This window comes from Erpetoichthys calabaricus, chromosome 1 (assembly GCF_900747795.2).
Source record: "Erpetoichthys calabaricus chromosome 1, fErpCal1.3, whole genome shotgun sequence".
Classification (NCBI taxonomy): Eukaryota; Metazoa; Chordata; class Cladistia; order Polypteriformes; family Polypteridae; genus Erpetoichthys; species Erpetoichthys calabaricus.
Window position 1 is genome coordinate 340,955,818 of NC_041394.2, and position 18,972 is coordinate 340,974,789.

Sequence of the window (18,972 nt, forward strand, 5' to 3'; positions counted from 1 at the left end):
TAACAGTGAGAAGCAGCAGCTTCCATTTACGGCAGCACCAGCTTAGACGTAGAAGAGAAGATGTGTGAGGCTGGTATAAGTAACATGGAGATAATGACTGTAAGTTTTAAGGAGGAGGACTGTGAATGGGAGTCTACAACCCAGCCACAGGGGATGCACAAACCAGTGTGTTTCTTCGCGCCGGTCCCAAGCCCAAATCAGGTCCCAAATCAATATGCGGACAACAATACAAGTTTCCATACCGGATTGGTTGAGGCCCGGGTTAACAACGACCGCCACCAGTACTGTTAGCCAACAGGGTGCTGGTGGAAACTGGGCTACTGTTGGCCAAAGAAGAGGGGGGAGACATGTCCAGAGGCAGGAGGAGAGGTAAGGTAAAGAGAGTGGAACTGAGGGTAGGAAGTTTAAATGCGGACAGTATGACTGGTAAGGGGAGAAAGTTAGCAGAGAAGGAAGGTTGATATATTGTGCGTGCAAGAGACTAAATGGAAGGGGAGTAAGGCCAGGTGGATCGGAGGTGGATTCAAATTGTTCTCTCATGGTGTGGATGGAAGGAGAAATGGAGTAGGGGTTAATATGAAGGAACAGTGTGTCAAGAGTGTTTAGGAAGTGAAGAGAGTCTCAGACAGAGTAATGATTATGAAGCTAGAAATTGGAGGTGTGATGATGAATGTTGTTAGTGCATATGCACCGCAAGTTGGGTGTGCGATGGGGGAGAAAGAAGATTTCTGGAGTGAATTGGATGAAGTGATGGACAGTATACCAAAGGACAGAAAGTGGTGATTGGAGCAGATTTCAATGGGCATGTTGGTGAAGGGAACAGTGGAGACGAGAAGGTGATGGGTAGGTATGGTGTCAAGGAGAGGAAAGACGTAGGTCAGATAATAGTTTGCGAAAAGAATGGACAGGACTGTGGTGAGTGGAGGAATACTGTCTACCCAATAGCAGGGAACAGTATGTAAAGTAAGACATCTTTGATTGATAAATGGAGTAAAACCAAAGATGTTGAGCCTTTGTTTGATTGAATATATTCCTAGTATTTAGGCCTGAGATATCTTTAAAACATTGTATGTTGTTCGTGCCGATAATAAGTAAGTCTCTTGAAGTGCTAAGAGAGTGACAAGTTGTGTTATTCTTATAGCATTTGAGTGGTTTAAAGTGCTAGAAGTTAACCAGCTGTGTGTGTGTCATTCATGGGGCACTGTTGTGGTTAGGGTCTGTGTGTAAATGTGTGTTATTATTAGGGTGCGGGAGTAGACCAATCCAATAACGAACCTGACAAGTGTAAGGGGTAGACAGACAATAGCACAGTGGTCCTTGTCATTCAAGCTATTATCAGTTCTCAAAAAAAGGGGTGTTTTGGAGGTGTAATTTGTTTTACTTAATATTTAACAAAAAACTGCTTACCTGCTTTCAAACCAAAAAATATATATTACTCTAAGAGAATAGAAAAAAGGCACTAGCCTGAGCAAACATAAACTTGAGCTAAGATCAGAATGATGTTCCCTCACTCAAGCTCCTGAACAAAAAGCGGTCTCTGAGCCAATGGCGCTAGTGAAAACAACTGTTCTCTACAATCAAAAACAGTGTAAATTAAAAGAAAAAGAAAAAAACTGTTTACATTGTGATGATCCTGCACATGTATCAAATTGTAGAAAGTTGCAGGGAAACTAACATACCTGCTTTATGTGGTGGTAGGTGAGATGGACACTTGTAGTCAAAACCTGTGCAAGAATGTATTTATGGTACCAGCTACAGTGAACAATGTGGATGTCTCAGCTCTGATTGATAACGGAGCAACAGGAACTTTAATTAGCAAACAGTTGTCATAGACATTAGGCACAATTCCAGTTCCTTTGACATTTAAGCCAAAGCTGTTATCAATTGATGGAGAGCCGATAGGAAATGGATTACTGGAATATACTACATTACCAGTGCAGTTACAAATTGGGTTATTCCATTATGAAATTATCAGTATCTTTGTTGATCAATCCCAAATTTGACAATTGCTTACCATGGTTACAGACACGTGATCCTATTAGAAACTGGCAGTAAAAAGAAATTACAAACTGGAGTAGTGGCTGCAAACACAATCACCTGCATGTGAATTTACAGACATCTCTTCTTTGCTCTGAAGTTAAGTTCCTTCTTAATGAATATTTAGAGTGACAAGATACTTTTAGTCAAAGTTCTGCTCTAGTATCAACACCACAAAGGGAGCAGGAACGCTCCACTCAGGTGTTACCCAATGGTATACTTCCTAAACCAAAGACTTGTGCTTTTAATAAGCTTGAATGTGAAGCAATGAAGGGCCTACTGCTGCTACAGCTTTTAAAAGTGAACAAATAATATCATCATCAAGCTTGGCCTTGAGAATGCAAAGCTTTAATTAAGGTTATATGGAAGAAAAAAACAAAACACAAAACACAACAACAAACCTCCTGCAAATGATTTGCCAATAAATAATATTCATTACTGGTGCCTACCTTATAATCTACCACTTACCTTCAATGATCTGAAAGACATAAATAATAAACCCTGGACTCTTCTTTCACTCCAGATTGTCCACCTTTTGTCCCCTCCAACGTTATCCAGTGACAGTTCTGTCTGTTGGAAGCACCCAATTCAGGAACACCACAGGCTTTTTGGACTCTGTCACCAAGTAGAAAATTGTTCCCTAAATATAATTGTAAGATTCACTATCCTAGTACCATTTAGAGAACTGAACCAATAAGAACAAGCAAACCAAAGGATTTGACCAGAGTGGAGAATACTTTATTTTGACTTTCAGAACGCATTTGATAAGGTCTTAGATTAGAGGCCGAGCATCAAACTAAAAGTGGGAGTTCAGGGTATTGTGGGTAGATGGGTGCAGAATTAGCTCAGACACAGGAAGCATTGGGGGATGATGTGAGGAACCTTACCTGAAATTTGTGATGCTAAGACTGTTGTCACTTCTAGGGTTGTTACTATTTTTTAATAAATACAGTATATTATATATTATATATATATACATACATACACACACATATAGGGAACTCTGGAGGATTTTCTTCATTCTGTGGATGTACGCTTTCAAATAGTCCACCTTCATTATTCTCCAAGTATTTACAAGTTTCTCTTATAAGTCCAATTTGGATGACATGAGTTTCCTTGGAATATTCCTCTTGTTTATACATTTGGGGTTGTGATCCAGCCTTTGGCATGAAGCCACAGGATTTTCTGCCAACGGTGCAGAGTAATTGTGATGAAACTTATAAGAGCAGGGTGGACTTTATACACTTCCAAGCATTCAAGGATCCAGATTTGTAGTATATTATCAAAGACATTTTTTTTAGTTGATCCATGCCATATTCAGGTGTTGGCCCTTCTTGCAGCACTCCATAAGTACTTTTGTTTAACAATAGTTTTGTGCCATATGACCTAATTTTGTTTGCCCTTCTCTTATGCTGCATTTACAATATTTTGATCCAGGTGACTGTAAATTTTATTTCCATCTACCGCTGTGAAGAGCTTATGTATGTTGGAGAGGCAGGTTATAGGATGGTAGCTTTTTGGTGTGTCACTTTACTCGGATGTTGAAAGTAGAAATGTTGTTCCTGCGGTGAGTCGCTGTGGTGTCGTATTCAGATGTTTCATTAACATGTTTTTTTCACTCGGCTGTTTTCTGGTGCAGTGCTCTTAGTTGTCTGAGCCAGACACTGTGTATATCATCTCAGTTGGGTGTCTTCCAGTTAGTTGGCTGGTTTCTGTTTCTTCAATTGACACCCGAGTTCATCACATTTCTTTAATTTCCCCATTTGCTTGGATTCTCTCTATTGATTGCTAAGCCAGTCTGCATCTTTATTGTATTCTTGAGTATCCTTGATTATGATTCTACAAAATATTTCTATTTCGTTTTTTCCTGGTGCTGTACTTACTTCCAGGGTGCCCCTGTGTAACATTCTTTAAAAATATTTCTTGGCATTTCCCTAGTAAGTCTCGTTTTGCTTAAGATCACGGTCCAAATACAGGTAAAGTTGTACACATGGGGTGCTTTAAAGCAGATACATCTGGTACTCATATACACACCACAGTTAACTATCACTCTATAGAATAAGAGAACCAAAATAAAAAACAAAGGAATGTCCACATTAATACATATTGTATGCAGAGATTACTTTTTGGAACTCCAGTTTTGTGCAAGTCCTTCTTCCATATCCTTTATTTGGAAATGCTAGATTTGTTGAATTAAAGCAGCAGTGTATGACCTCCTCTTTATCTTCTACTGACCCTGGACTGTGTCTGTCCTCTTAATTTCTTGCTCAAGTTCCATTTTGCAGTCTGATCATTTCCACTCTGATGGGGCAAGTGACACCATTTATCTGGACCAGAATGTCCAGGCATAGGGTGGGAACCTTTTTATCCAAGAGAAATTAACTTTTACACATCCTTGTTATGAATCTTGCACATTAAACCCCACCACGTGACAGTATTTATTCAAGACTTTAGTATTTAGGAAGATGATATTTCACTCCTTTCTCCCATTTCTTCCTTCTTCACCTGCCAACTTACTCTTCGGGGTTTCCTCCTTCCTTCCTGTGTGGACTGTACAGTGTCTCTTAAGACTGTGCATATGCACAAATTGTTTTCCACATTCAGAACAGCAATAAGGCTTTTCTCCTAGGTGAAGTCTTTCGTGGCTCTGAAGATACTTCATTCGTGAGAATGCCTTGCCACATTCAGAACAGCAATATGGCTTCTCTCCTGTGTGAATTCTTTTGTGGGTATGAAGGCTACCCCTGCCACGGAAGTGTTTGCCACATTCAGAACAGCAATATGGCTTTTCTCCGGTGTGAATTCTTTTGTGACTCTGAAGTGTACTTCTTTCACGGAACTGTTTTCCACATTCATTACAGCAATATGGCTTCTCTCCGGTGTGAATTCGTTTGTGGCTTTGAAGATTTTGCCTGCTACAGAATCGTTTGCCACATTCATCACAGCTGTATGGCTTCTCTCCGGTGTGAAATTTAATATGCCTGCGAAGATTACTGCCATAATGAAATCGTTTACCACATTCATTACAGCAATATGATTTCTCTCCTGTGTGGATTCTAATGTGTCTCTGAAGAGTATTCCTTTCTGAGAATTGTTTTCCACATTCAAAACAGAAATACGGCTTCTCTTTAGTGTGAACATGATTGTGGCTCTGAAGACTATTCCTGTGAGAGAATCTTTTGCCACATTCCAAACAGCAATACGGCTTCTCTTTAGTGTGAACACTAGTGTGGCTCTGAAGAGTACTCCTATGAGAGAATCGTTTACCACATTCTGAACAGCAATATGGCCTCTCTCCAGTGTGAGTTCTAGTGTGTCTCTGCAGAGCACTCCTGTAACAGAATTGTTTGCCACAGTCAGAACAGCAGTGAGATTTGTCATCTGTATAAAATGTAAAAGGAAAAAGAAAAGCTTATTTTCAACCCACTCTCCTAAAATTGACATTAATCCACACCCTTAAATAAATGCTGTTTTAAATTATGAAAAACCTTTTATAATCAAGCAATCTTCAAAAATTAATAGTACATACAAAGTCACTTAACTTGTTAATTGTGCCTTCTCCATTACAACTACTTACCACATAAGCACAATCACTGGAACCAAAAAGATGAAACAATAATGTAAACAGATCACACAGGAGAGGCCCAGTTGACAAGATTATGGGTCATAATGTGCATCCGGAAAGTATTCACAGCGCATCACTTTTTCCACATTTTGTTATGTTACAGCCTTATTCCAAAATGGATTAAATTCATTTTTTTCCTCAGAATTCTACACACAACACCCCATAATGACAACATGGAAAAAAGTTTACCAGAGGTTTTTACAAATTTATTAAAAATAAAAAAACTGAGAAATCACATGTACATAAGTATTCACAGCCTTTGCTCAATACTTTGTCGATGCACCTTTGGCAGCAAATACAGCCTCAAGTCTTTTTGAATATGATGCCACAAGCTTGGCACACCTATCCTTGGCCAGTTTCGCCCATTCCTCTTTGCAGCACCTCTCAAGCTCCATCAGGTTGGATGGGAAGCATCAGTGCACAACCATTTTAAGATCTCTCCAGAGATGTTCAATCGGATTCAAGTCTGGGCTCTGGCTGGGCCACTCAAGGACATACACAGAGTTGTCCTGAAGCCACTCCTTTGATATCTTGGCTGTGTGCTTAGGGTCATTGTCCTGCTGAAAGATGAACCGTCGCCCCAGTCTGAGGTCAAGAGCGCTCTGGAGCAGGTTTTCATCCAGGATGTCTCTGTACATTGCTGCAGTCATCTTTCCCTTTATCCTGACTAGTCTCCCAGTTCCTGCCGCTGAAAAACATCCCCACAGCATGATGCTGCCATCACAATGCGTCACTGTAGGGATGATATTGGCCTGGTGATGAGCGGTGCCTTGTTTCCTCCAAATGTGACGCCTGGCATTCACACCAAAGAGTTCAATCTTTGTCTCATCAGACCAGAGAATTTTCTTTCTCATGGTCTGAGAGTCCTTCAGGTGCCTTTTGGTAAACTCCAGGTGGGCTGCCATGTGCCTTTTATTAAGGAGTGGCTTCCATCTGGCCACTCTACCATACAGGCCTGATTGGTGGATTGCTGCAGAGATGGTTGTCCTTCTGGAAGGTTCTCCTCTCTCCACAGAGGACCTCTGGAGCTCTGACAGAGTGACCATCTGGTTCTTGGTCAACTCCCTGACTAAGGCCCTTCTCCCCCGATCGCTCAGTTTAGATGGCTGGCCAGCTCTAGGAAGAGTCCTGGTGGTTTTGAACTTCTTCCACTTACTGTACGGATGATGGAGGCCACTGTGCTCATTGGGACCTTCAAAGCAGCAGAAATTTTTCTGTAACCTTCCCCATATTTGTGCCTCGAGACAATCCTGTCTCGGAGGTCTACAGACAATTCCTTCGACTTCATGCTTGGTTTGTGCTCTGACATGAACTGTCGACTGTGGGACCTTATATAGACCGGTGTGTGCCTTTCCAAATCATGTCCAATCAACTGAATTTACCACAGGTGGACTCCAGTTAAGGTGCAGAAACATCTCAAGGATGATCAGGGGAAACAGGATGCAGCTGAGCTCAATTGTGAGCTTCATGGCAAAGGCTGTGAATACTTATGTACATGTGCTTTCTCAATGTTTTTATTTTTAATAAATTTGCAAAAACCTCAAGTAAACTTTTTTCACGTTGTCATTATGGGGTGTTGTGTGTAGAATTCTGAGGAAAAAAATGAATTTAATCCATTTTGGAATAAGGTTGTAACATAACAAAATGTGGAAAAAATGATGCGCTGTGAATACTTTCCGGATGCACTGTACTTGAAATTAGTTCTTGATGATGATGATGTGAATGAAGGAAATGTTGTTGAGACAAACCGATTCAATGAACAGTGTCGGGTAAATGACCGCACACCAAAGACATATTTTGACAGTACATACAGTATTAGCATTATCATCATCCATTATTCTTCATTTCATATTATTATTATTATTACTTGTATCATTAACATAATTTAAACACTTTTGATTTTGTACTTTGTGCTTTGCACGTATTATAGTAGAAAAAAAAGATTTAATAAAAATTATAATTGTTTTCCTTTATTCTCCAAGCAGAATCTGAAAATTTGACAAAGGTACTTTAATAAAAGAGACACTAGAAAAGGAGCTAAGCAGGGAAAGAATAATCCCCTAACTAACATCCGCTTGAGTGTTGTTAATCAACGACGATTGGGCTTGCCTGCTATTGGCACTTTGTTAAATATCAGACATCATTTTTAGGAGAAATGACTGCAGGAACTCATGGAATTCCAAAGACTTCACAAACTTTAACTTGCAAAGATATTTCTTTGCCCCCAGCTCGCATCACTCGCCAACACCCGGGCCTGCAATACACGCTAGCAACTTTGCGTTTCTGCTGCTTGTGTACGGGGATGCGGATGTACAATTTAAACAGATCGTTATATTCATGGAAACTGTTACATATGCATAATAGAAGTAACTATTTTACATGACCTGAGGTGGGCTTGCGCCCTGCCTGGGGTTTGTTTCCTGCCTTGCACCCTGTGTTGGCTGGGATTGGCTCTGGCAGACCCCCGTGACCCTGTAGTTAGGATATAGCGGGTTGGATAATGGATGGATGGATGGATGGTCTTTACATGACAGGGAGTAATTAACCATATTAAAAATTAGTAAAATGTAATAATTTGAAAATAATTACAGTATGTTTCATGTTGTGTTAGAGTTTTTCATTGCATTAAATGATTTCATTCTGTTTGTGTTTGAAATCAACCCACAAATAATTTTTAAACATACACTTTACTGTAAAACTTCAGTAAAAAAAATTTTTATTAAATTTTCATCAATATTGCATTGCATTTTAATTCTGTGTTTGGACTTACATCGTGACAATGCAATGTATAATAGCCCGTGAGTGAATTTCATTTCTTTCTCTCAAATGAAATGAATTTTTTGGAATATTTGGCTCTGAGATTTGTTAATTGTCTTTGCAGAATCTATTCTAATGGGAAGCTGTAAATGTTTTAATATGAATGGCATATCAAGATCTCCCTTGTTGTCTAATGTTATCCCCTGAAGATGAACTACTTCACCATTCTTGGATACAACTTTCTTTCTACAGTAATTTGTGCAGTGGAAAACTGGATGGTGTTAACAGTTGTAGTTATTCTTTGTGATATTGTAAGTTGCCGTTTTCATCTTGGGTGGCACAGTGGCGCAGTGGGTAGTGCTGCTGCCTCGCAGTAAGGAGACCTGGGTTCGCTTCCTGGGTCCTCTCTGCGTGGAGTTTGCATGTTCTCCCCATGTCTGCGTGGGTTTCCTCCCACAGTCCAAAGACATGCTGGTTAGGTGCGTTGGTGATCCTGAATTGTCCTTAGTGTGTGCTTGGTGTGTGTGTGCTCTGTGGTGGGGTGGTGCCCTGCCTGGGGTTTGTTTCCTGCCTTGAGCCATGTGTTGGCTGGGATTGGCTCCAGCAGACCCCTGTGACCCAGAAGTTAGGATATAGTGGGTTGGATAATGGATGGATGTTTTCATCTTCCATACCAACTGTTTCAGCATAGTCTATTGATACACACTTAACCAATATGCCATGTAACCGATCGACAATTTTTGTGTTAATTCATTTGACTTCATTGTTTCTCAGTGCTAGGATTGCCCGTGTACTCATTTCTTCTGTTGATAACCCTTCGGGATGAAATTCTTCAATAAGATTTGGACATAATATGTCTTCTTTAATTGGGAACTTAAAATTTATAAGAGCTGAGAGAGCAGAAACTGTGTCTGACAAAAGCATTCACACGAACGAGAGTTGAGAGGACCGTGTGCGTGTTTGAATATGAGAGGAGGGCGGGACTTAAAAAAAATCTCATGGCCAAAGTCTTGTCTTGCGGGACTTGAAAAAAGTCTTGTCTTGGGATTTTTAAATATAATAGACAGATTTTCTAACAAGGTCAGCCTTAGAGCACTTGCACAAATGTACAATGCTAAGCCTTACACTAACACCATCACCACCACAGATAAACATTCAAGCTACATTAAAACATACAAAACACTCAATTTCAATGACCACACCATGGGTCTTTGACCCCTTGACCTTAAAGCTGCCATTTATTTTTCACTTACCTTTTTTAGACTTCTTTGCAGGTGGTGGCAGATCTCCCTCACTTCTAACAGCTGAAATGTCTTCAGGCCTCTTGATGTCAGACTCTAATGATTCAATCTTCACAATGATATAAGGCTCTGGAGATGAGCTGTGTCTGGTTTGAGAAGAGATGAACCTTTCATCTTGGTATTCATAATGAAGATGGTCTTCTTCGACACTTTTATGCTTGTGTTTCTCATTGCTGACACACTTCTCCTCAGTCTCTTCTTTAATATCTACTGACCCCAGCTCACAATCCACATCTTTAATGCCCAGACTCTCCTGGTGGACACACGTCCATTCACAAGCCTCCTCTTTAACTTTTACAGTGCTTTCCTCCAGGATGTCTATGTAAGCTTCACATATCTCCTCTTTCACATCCATCTCGAACTTAAACGGTAGCTTTATATTTTGCCCTGCAGAAAAAATAAGATGTGATTCTAACAAAACTACAGCACTCAGATTTAAAGGCATTTGAAATTCATTTTACAACACCGTCAGTTAAAATTTACATCAGGTCAGACAGTTAATGACATGTGGACAGTAACTCATCATACTCCATATTACGTGTGCTGGGCACATTTCACTACATGTTGTACTTTTATAACTGTGTATGTGTAGCTCACAGTTGGTGGAACGAGCTCCTCACCTCAATCAAATACAGAGATTACAAACTGTGAAGGATAATGGTAGTAATAGCATGGCACATAAAGGTCAGAGCATGGTGTGACAATCAGTCTTTTATTAGGAGAGCCTCATTAATGGAATAATTCATCCAAAAATGATACTCGTTTATATGTTACTTGTATAGTTTGTAGTGATGGCCTAGAACAAGGGTCTCCAGCTCTGGTCTTGGAGGGCCCCGGTGGCTGCAGGCTTTCATTCTAACCTTTTTCTTAATTGGTGACCAGTTTTTGCTGCAAATTAATTCCCTTTCCTTTCATTTTAATTGACTTGTTTTTTTAAGATTTGTTCCTTGAATTTCTTCATTGTTCCTCTGAATTGCTTCACTTCTTTCCTTAAATGGCACCCAAACAGAAATGAAATGTGAAGTGAGTGAACCAACAACGGAAAACCAATGAAGTCAGGGCCTCAAACTGCAACCAATTTCACTCCAACCAGCTGCTTAATTAGGCCCCGATTCTTCTTGTTAATTAAACCTGTTCTTTAATTCAATGGCTTGTTACTGCTCTCATTGTTCAACAGCATACATTTCCAAAATTGTCAATTTTCTCTTTTCTAACACCACTGTTAAAATGTTTTGAAGACCTGAGCAGATCATCATTCCTGAGACCTTCATCTTTCTTGATTTTCGGATATTGTACGATGGACACAGTTTGCTGGTCACATTTTGTATCTTATTATTGTTTGGCTGCTAATTAAGGAAAAGTAAACATTTAAAGGGTTTGAGTCTTCAAAAGCAAGTCAATTGAAATGAATTCAAAATAAGTTAATTAGCAGCAAAAACAGGTCACTAATTAAGAAAAGGGTTAGAAAACCTGCAGCCACTGCGGCCCTCTGGGACCACAGGACCTCTAACCTCATGTTTTCGGGCAAAACGGAGGTAGCAAAATCGAACATTATGTTATATAATCTACACGTCTAGGCAATCAGTCATATATTTACAATGTGTAAATGCTCTTTTTACTAAAATATTTTTAAACCACTGTCTCCGTTAAAAAATTAATTAGTTCACATACTGAGAGCCCATTCATTCCTCCTCTTCCCCCAGTCTCATTGTTCAAGAGTCCTTAATCTGTCGTCTTTGGAGAGAACATCGCAGACCACGAGGAAAAACAAAGCCGTGTGCGGAAAGGGCGGCTCCAGATCGGACCCGGCTGGGCTGAAGGAATACACTAAAGGGAATGAATTTAAGAGGGCGCAGTGTCTGGGCGCCTTGGAGTACAAACGGGACTCGACAACGTCAAGTGCACCGGGGACACAAATGACAGGAGGATTCACCAGGACAAAGTCGGGGTTGTCTTGATGACCGCGCTGCTCGCTTGTGATTGAAGTCGCATTTAGCAGTGCTAATGAAAACTCACACACCCACAAAGTGGTGTCCCCAAACCCCGAGCACTTACCCTCTGTCTCTTTTTCCTCTTTCTTTATTGACAGGTGTCTCTGTCTTTCCGTGTCGGCGATTCTTTCTTAACTCCTTCGCACTCCTGCCTCTCGGCATCAGCCTTTCTTCTTGTATTTACCGCAAAGCCAGCCACTCGCAGCATGGCTTCGGAATCCGTCGCTTTGGATGGCGTCACTCAGCACGTCACTGCTAAAAAATGAATAGAGGATTAGCAATTGCATTTCAAATGCCGATAGGCGCCATCAAACTTTACCAGCTCACACAGTTCTCCGAATACAGAAAAACTGCAGCGCTGCTTGCTTTATAAAAACAGTCGGCCGATTCGTTTAAGGGATTGTCTGCTTATTCACTTTGGTAATCGCTTTAGAACTGAATTTAAGACATTTATTATGTCACGAAGGAACCACATGGAGCGATAACGAAATCAAACGATTTTCGAAAAGCTAATGTTAAATCTGAGTAGAATTAAGAAATGCGTTTAAAACGGAAACTTTATTTTATATTAGGACCTGAAAAATTACACACTTTTAAGCAAAAGCCAGCCTTATGTCTTGAAATAAAATGAAATGTTCACGCAGATCATACATTTTATCTATGATTTTTTCTAATCCTTCATAAGTTCCTTTTACGATTTAAAGGAAGCGCAGACGGCCGCGCGCTTCTTCGTGCAAACTAGAATGAGCGTATTCGCGTGCACGCACGTAAACGGCAGGCACGAAGACGTGACGTGTGATGTCATCAAGAGCGACGAAAATAGATGCTGGCGTGCATTTAGTGTTTTTATATTACGGCTTTTAAGAGGGCATTAATCTCTAGCTGTTGAGTCGGTGTTGCTTATCGTATCACCCAGAGGCAGAAGGTAAGGGATCCGAGTTCGGGGCCGTCACTTTTTGAGTGTGGGATTTTTCCATTTACTTTAGTCAGAGTTAAGCGACATGAATTGCAGACAAGCGGAGTCTTAAGGACCATGCTCGAGTGAATTTCTCTTTGCCATTCACTGTCCTCTGTGTGTGGTTTACTGCCCCTCGCGTTGTATATTTTCATTTCTGCTTCAATGCACCCAGACACACGGCTAATTCATATTCATTATATGCCGTTTATTCCTGCAGTCGGCGTCCTGTGGATATTGCCGAAGAGTTTGACCTCGAGAAGAAGGCGACTACACGCAGAAACAGCGCTTTCATTTCTTTATTATTTTACAATGTTAAATAAGTTACAGTAACATAACGTTCAGTCAAAATACAAGGTGTGATCAAAAAGGCATAAAAAAGAAGAAAAGTAAACAGTTCCGCAGAGAGACAAGGTTAAATTTCATTTTCCCGTTGAGTTATGGGAGGTGTATTTGGAGTCTTACATTTAAGTCACATTCATATTTGAGGAATTCGAGGATACCTTTTAATTATTACATATTTTTTATTAATTGCGTTGCACATTCCGAAAATGTATAACATGAGCTTTGATGAATTCTTAATACGCAGGATAAAATAGAAATAAAAAATCGTAAAATATGGAGTACTAATATCGTTTATATTTACATTAACTAACTATAATATACGTTTTGTTTCGGTGACATTGCAAAATTGTTAGTGTTGTTGGGTCTATGCTTGCAATATTCATTTCAGACTGCAGAATGAATTTAAAGCATTGTACATCATAAAATATTAGCCATTTATAGCCATATTTATGAATCACGTGAAACCCGTGTCAAGGCAAAGTAGGAATGTTGACATTTTTACATTCCAGTTTACAATCAAATAAATTGAATACTTATACGGGGTTAAGCCAGACGCACTTTATTTCTTTATGCGGTTGCTGCTGCTTCTCTGTTCTGTTCCAGATGTTACGAGTTGTGTGTTTGAGTGGTTTTAGGTGTGTTGATATTGTGAAAAGTCTACATGTTGAATGTTTACCTATGGTTACTGCAGGCTGATCATAAATGCTGCTTGTGTAATTTATTTGTGCTTTATATATGTCCATTTATAGAATTTGACGTTGCAGTTGGTTTAAAATATTTGAAGCCATAAATGTTTGTCTTCTAAATGACAATAGTTAATGTTCTGTTTCGATATTAAATGTGGTGAAATTAATTCAATATTTGTTTGTTTAAAAAAACACACACATTTTAACATTTCCGTGATAACACCATTAACCATGATCATTTTGGTTACTATAATTGTGATGTGAAATTTTGATTCTGTCTCATTCCCAATACACATCTACTTAATGAACCGAGGCTCACTTTCTACTCGCAGTCTATTCACATAGAAGCCCAAACGCCCCACAGACCTCGCCTTTAAGAAACATGAACACTGGCAGAAAATCACTTTTCCATTCGTTTGCATGCTTTGTGACAGGATATGCTTTATGCTTCAATATGCACATCGCTTCTTTGATCTTGCATTATGGATTAATCTCGCCTCATAAACTAGATCAACCGGTTTATTACCCTCTCCTACCCGTCAGTATTAAATAGGTGTTCATAACTGTGTTAAATGTTTAGATAATGAAGATATTTTTATTGTGTTTGTGTACAACATTTCATTCCACAGACGACATCTGTAAATTTTAATGAATTCTTGCGGTTTTGACTTTAAGACTTGTGCCGTTTATCTGCTGTCCTCTGTCATTAAGCCCCTTTTGTCCGACTTTTTTTGTCTGTAACCTCGCTGCCGATGCCTAATGCCTCAATTACAGTATACGTGACCTTTCAATTATCCAGCATGTCCTCTAATTGTTTCCTTTGTACAACACTTTTCATTTCATGCTGTTCAAATCTGTGATGTAGTCCACCACCGCTTCATGTCCACCTTTAATTATTTTTTTGTACATTTACTGCTCCGATTTTTATCATATTGATCAGTTCTTTTTAACTCTGTATTATAATCTCTACTCCCATAAGTGCCTTATGATGGCTTCTTCTGTTAATTCCATTGTCCATATTAATAACTAGCTTCATCCATGTAGTAGTGAAACAGGACAAACTTTAAAAATCAATAAACAAACGGGGATTGCTTGCTAAGCAGAGGTACAATCCAAAATATAGTGACAGGCAGACCGAATGGAATGGAGGCTGGTGCATGAGTGAGGAGGGCCCTTTTCTACTTCCCACTCCTGACGTCACGCTTCCCCCTCCACTCTGTCTCGGATTAGTGAGAATAAATTGCTCCTGCAAGTGAAATATGACACTTGGCACGATGAGAGAAGTTGCAGAATCAACTGGAATGTTCAAGCCAATTATAGAAAAAAACGATCTAAATCCGTGAAGTAGTTCTCTCGTTCGCTAGCTAAGAGAATGTAAAGTACACCCCGAGGCTGGTGCATGATTGAGGAGGGCTCCCCTCAGCCCACTGCATCTCTCTCGGATTCGCGCAAATAAATCGGTACCCCAAGCAAACTATGATACTTAGCACGATGAGAGAAGTTGCAAAATCAACCGGAATGTTCAAGCAAATTATAGAAATAAACCCGATCTAAATCTGTTAAGTAGTTCTCTTGTGAAAAGCAGACAGACAGACAGATATTGGATTTTTTATTTATATTAGAGAGATAGAAGGTTTGTCACACTAGTAATTTGCCTATTTTATTTCCCAGGCTACTACTTTTTTCTACAACTGTGTCATAGAAAATCAATAAGCATATTTTAAACAAATGTATAAAGCAAATCTGTACTTTTACCATAAAACACTATAATAATGAGTACTGGTGGGCCCCAACTGTTTTTTCTCTTGATAACTTGATATGAAAAATGTTGCACTACTGTCGATATGCCACTATAAAATGAAATTCATACATTTTATATCTTAATGGAGAAATTTTTATGCAATTAAATCCTGTTTTTTCAACAGCAAGGAAGGAGGATCTGCTGCTTTTTTCTGCAGCATTGGGATGGATGTGAAAGAGGACACGTGTGACATAAACACCATGGAGGTAATGACTGTGATTGTTAAGGAGGAGGATGACTGTGAATGGGAGTCTGACCACTCCGAACAGGAGAGTCTCAGCCTCTCGGATGAGGAGTATAAACTGCTGACTGTGTGCATTAAAGAAGAGGACGAGGAGATGTCTATCATCCCTGAGACGAGGACTGAGAAAAATTCATCTGTTAGAACCGAGGAAGATCAGCCATCACCAAACCAGTCTGGGGAAGGTAAGCGTAAATTAAAAATACCTTTTAAGTTTTGGGTTCAGTCGGTGTGGTCTGTAAGGCAGGTCTCATGCTTAGCTTTTGGAAATGCAGTGAAGTTTAAAACTTTATGGGAAAACTGAGGACAGTTGTTTTCTTTTAGTAAATTGCTCAGGTAAGTGTAGCCATTTTTGAGCAGCCTAAGCTTTTGTTTGTATTTATTAAAGTAATCCTAAAGATTTTGTGAGCCTGGGACCTAACAGTGATTTTTTTTAAAAATTAGATATATGTATTTATAATAGTGGAGAGTGCCTGCCGGGGGATAGGCCAGAGGTCATCAGCACTGTGACCTTGTCTCTTAATACTTACTGCAAGTTTATTTTCTTTATTAAAGCTATCAGCTGAAGTTTTTCTGTTCTCCATTGCCAACTGTCCATATCTTTTTTTAAATAGTATAAAGAGCATAGCCATGATCTGCTTATATTAAAATTGAAGTTGATTCTATTTTACTGTATGTTTGACATAATTTATATGTGTGTGTATACAGTAGCTGTGTAAGCCCATGCTGTAAAAAGCCCGTGGTCCTAGAAACTATTGAAATCATCAGAAAATAAACTGAAATGTAGCGATGTCAGGTAATTGAAAGGAACTACTCTGGGCATCTCTCTCCTAGGAGGATTTGTTTTGCCAACGTGCTCGCATCGCTTGTGCATTAGCAGCTAAGCGACTGTCTCTTTCTGCGGAGGTTTTGTTTTGCTGATGTGCTCACGTTGCTTGTGCATTAGCGGCTAAGAGATTTTGTTTCCTCAGAGGCGGAGCGCTTACCCCAACTCCACCTCTCAATTCTGGAACGGACAGACACACACACACACACGCACGCATGCGTAGACGTTTATATATAAGATATACTGTACTGAACCATCATTTACTGGTACTGCATTATAATTGTAAATATGTGCAAGCCCTGTCAGCCTGTGCTTGCTGAAGAGAATTATATATAAAAAAGCTGAATAGTCCCATATTGCAGTGTAAATTTGATCAAAGTGCAATTATAGGCTTATTATGGGATGCCATAACCAGTCATTTTCCACCACTATAGCACTTTGAAATAATTACATGTAATTCAGGAAAAAAGAAAAACCTCATGTGGAAGATCAGGGGTCTGACAGCCCTCTAACCTGAATACAGACAGGCAGACCACACAAGTCCTAAAGCACCCGCTTTTATTTATTTATTTTTTTTGTTGCCTTTTCACAGCACACAATGCTCACAATTCTCTGGGCAGTTAATGCCCAGTCCTTTTCTGTCTTTTTCTTTCTTGTCTTCTACCGCCTCCACTACTCTCCCAGAAGCTCTGTCCTCCACCACGCGACTCTGGATCCAGAAATGGAGTGAGGCGGCCTCCTTTACACTGCACCCGGATGCGCTCCACATGCTCCCTGACGATCATCCGGCAGCACTTTCTGGTGTGGCAGAAGTGCTGCATGGGCACCTGGAAGCACTCCAGGTGCACCCGGATCTTCAGTCCAGGGCTCTGAAACTGTCCAGGTGCCCCCTGGCTGTGGCCACTCACCCCTGCAGGGCTGAGCTTCCAAGCTCCAAGTCCGTGACCCCAATGCAATCCAGGGGGTTTGCCCTCTAGTGTCCTGGGGGAGATATTGCTTCTCTTCCGGTCCTTCCATAATAAAGACGTCCCAGCTAGACAAGGACCCCAGCCATCCGCCACACCTCAGACATTTTAATGCTCGGCCCACCCATGGTCTCTGAGAATGCACTACCACCATTAAAACTGCGTAACAGACACTCAACTGGCTTTGTCAGAGATCACAGGTTAGTGAAGTTTCAAGCCTCAGTGGTGGTGGTGGGGGTATCTTCTGGTTATTTGAGTTCAGGCTGCTTTTATCCTGTAAAGGATGATATCAGACAAGTTCTTTACGAGCAGTAATGCTTCTGGTGAGTGTGGGAATGAATTCTGCGAGTGTGGGAGTAGCAGTGGACATGTAAATGTTTTTATGAATAAATGTATTAATTATAAATTGAGCAACTAGGCAGGCATTTTATTTATTAAAAAATTCAGAAGGATTGCATTCACCTCTCCCAAAACGATGAAAGTATGGCCACTCGCTCACTCACACTTTCACACTACCGGCAGTGCCAACCAAACAAGGCATTCAGTTGAACCACACATCACTTTTTTCTTAAAGGGGTAGCCTCGCAATTTACACACCGTTCACATAAGTCCATAAGTAGAGACATTACCTTTGAGACCACTGATCAGAAATCACTTTTTACAATTTATATTCACTACTAACCTCTGTACACTCCAACATAGATGAGTAAGCCGAGTCCTAGTCCATCAGAGGAGAGTAGGAGAGCAGAAGGCAGCACAAAGTTTGAAAGAAAGAGCCTGCTTCAGGGCAGTGCTGCAGAGTGGTGAGCTCAATCCCCAGCAATCACTGACTTGTTGATTACTGGGAATACCTCCTTAAATGTGTCCTATGAATTGTCAGTTCCAGCGGCAGCAATTCTAAGTGACCATCCCAGGTGACAAACAACACAACTCCTCCAGTCTCACAGACCGAGACAAAAGGCAGTAGTGAAAATAAAAAAAAACTGACTTGATGTGTCCACTGTCCTTACTGAGCAATGAACACATGATTCTCTCCAAAGAAGTAAAAACGCATAACTGATAAGTAAACATACAGCAGCTCATGGCGGACATAATCGACACACATCACATAAGTCTAGAGTTTCATCCGTTCACTAGGCAGGATAAAGGACCCCACTGATCTCTTAAGAGTAGAGATTAACAACTTTTAAAAACTTCTAGAATGCTAGAATTTATGGAAGCTCTGAACCGCACAGTGAAAAAAAATTATGGGATAACCCTTATCTTCTACATACGTGAAAATATCACGTACGTACGAGATGTTTTCGCGTATGTACGAGATAATGTTAGATTAAAAAATTACAAAAGTGTGCTTCGGGGCTACCTAATTACGCCTTTACCAAGGCTTCTGCGCTTCAGTTTGACGTCACTTCCTGCTCTTGTAGCGCAGTGACATAAAAAAG

At 40.2% G+C, this 18,972-nt stretch overlaps 2 protein-coding genes across 3 annotated transcripts in view; one reads left to right on the forward strand and one right to left on the reverse strand.

The window, feature by feature from the left end:
* The window catches only part of LOC114668325 (zinc finger protein 616-like), a 65,190-nt gene extending 53,231 nt beyond the window's left edge, over positions 1-11,959 (reverse strand). The window contains exons 1-3 of the mRNA XM_051934004.1: positions 11,776-11,959; positions 9,673-10,107; positions 4,512-5,418 (exon numbers count right to left, since the gene is read on the reverse strand). Of these exons, the coding sequence (XP_051789964.1) occupies positions 4,512-5,418; positions 9,673-10,075 (1,310 nt within the window). The 5' untranslated portion in view covers positions 10,076-10,107; positions 11,776-11,959. The remainder of the gene's footprint in view (positions 1-4,511; positions 5,419-9,672; positions 10,108-11,775) is intronic.
* A 557-nt stretch (positions 11,960-12,516) lies between these two features.
* Positions 12,517-18,972, forward strand: part of LOC114667633 (zinc finger protein 501-like) — a 28,463-nt gene continuing 22,007 nt past the window's right edge. The window contains exons 1-2 of one of the 2 annotated variants that reach the window (XM_028823008.2): positions 12,517-12,636; positions 15,623-15,924. In XM_028823008.2, coding sequence (XP_028678841.2) covers positions 15,663-15,924 — 262 coding nt within the window. In that variant the 5' untranslated portion in view covers positions 12,517-12,636; positions 15,623-15,662. The remainder of the gene's footprint in view (positions 12,637-15,622; positions 15,925-18,972) is intronic. The other variant, XM_051926919.1, reaches the window with a different exon arrangement.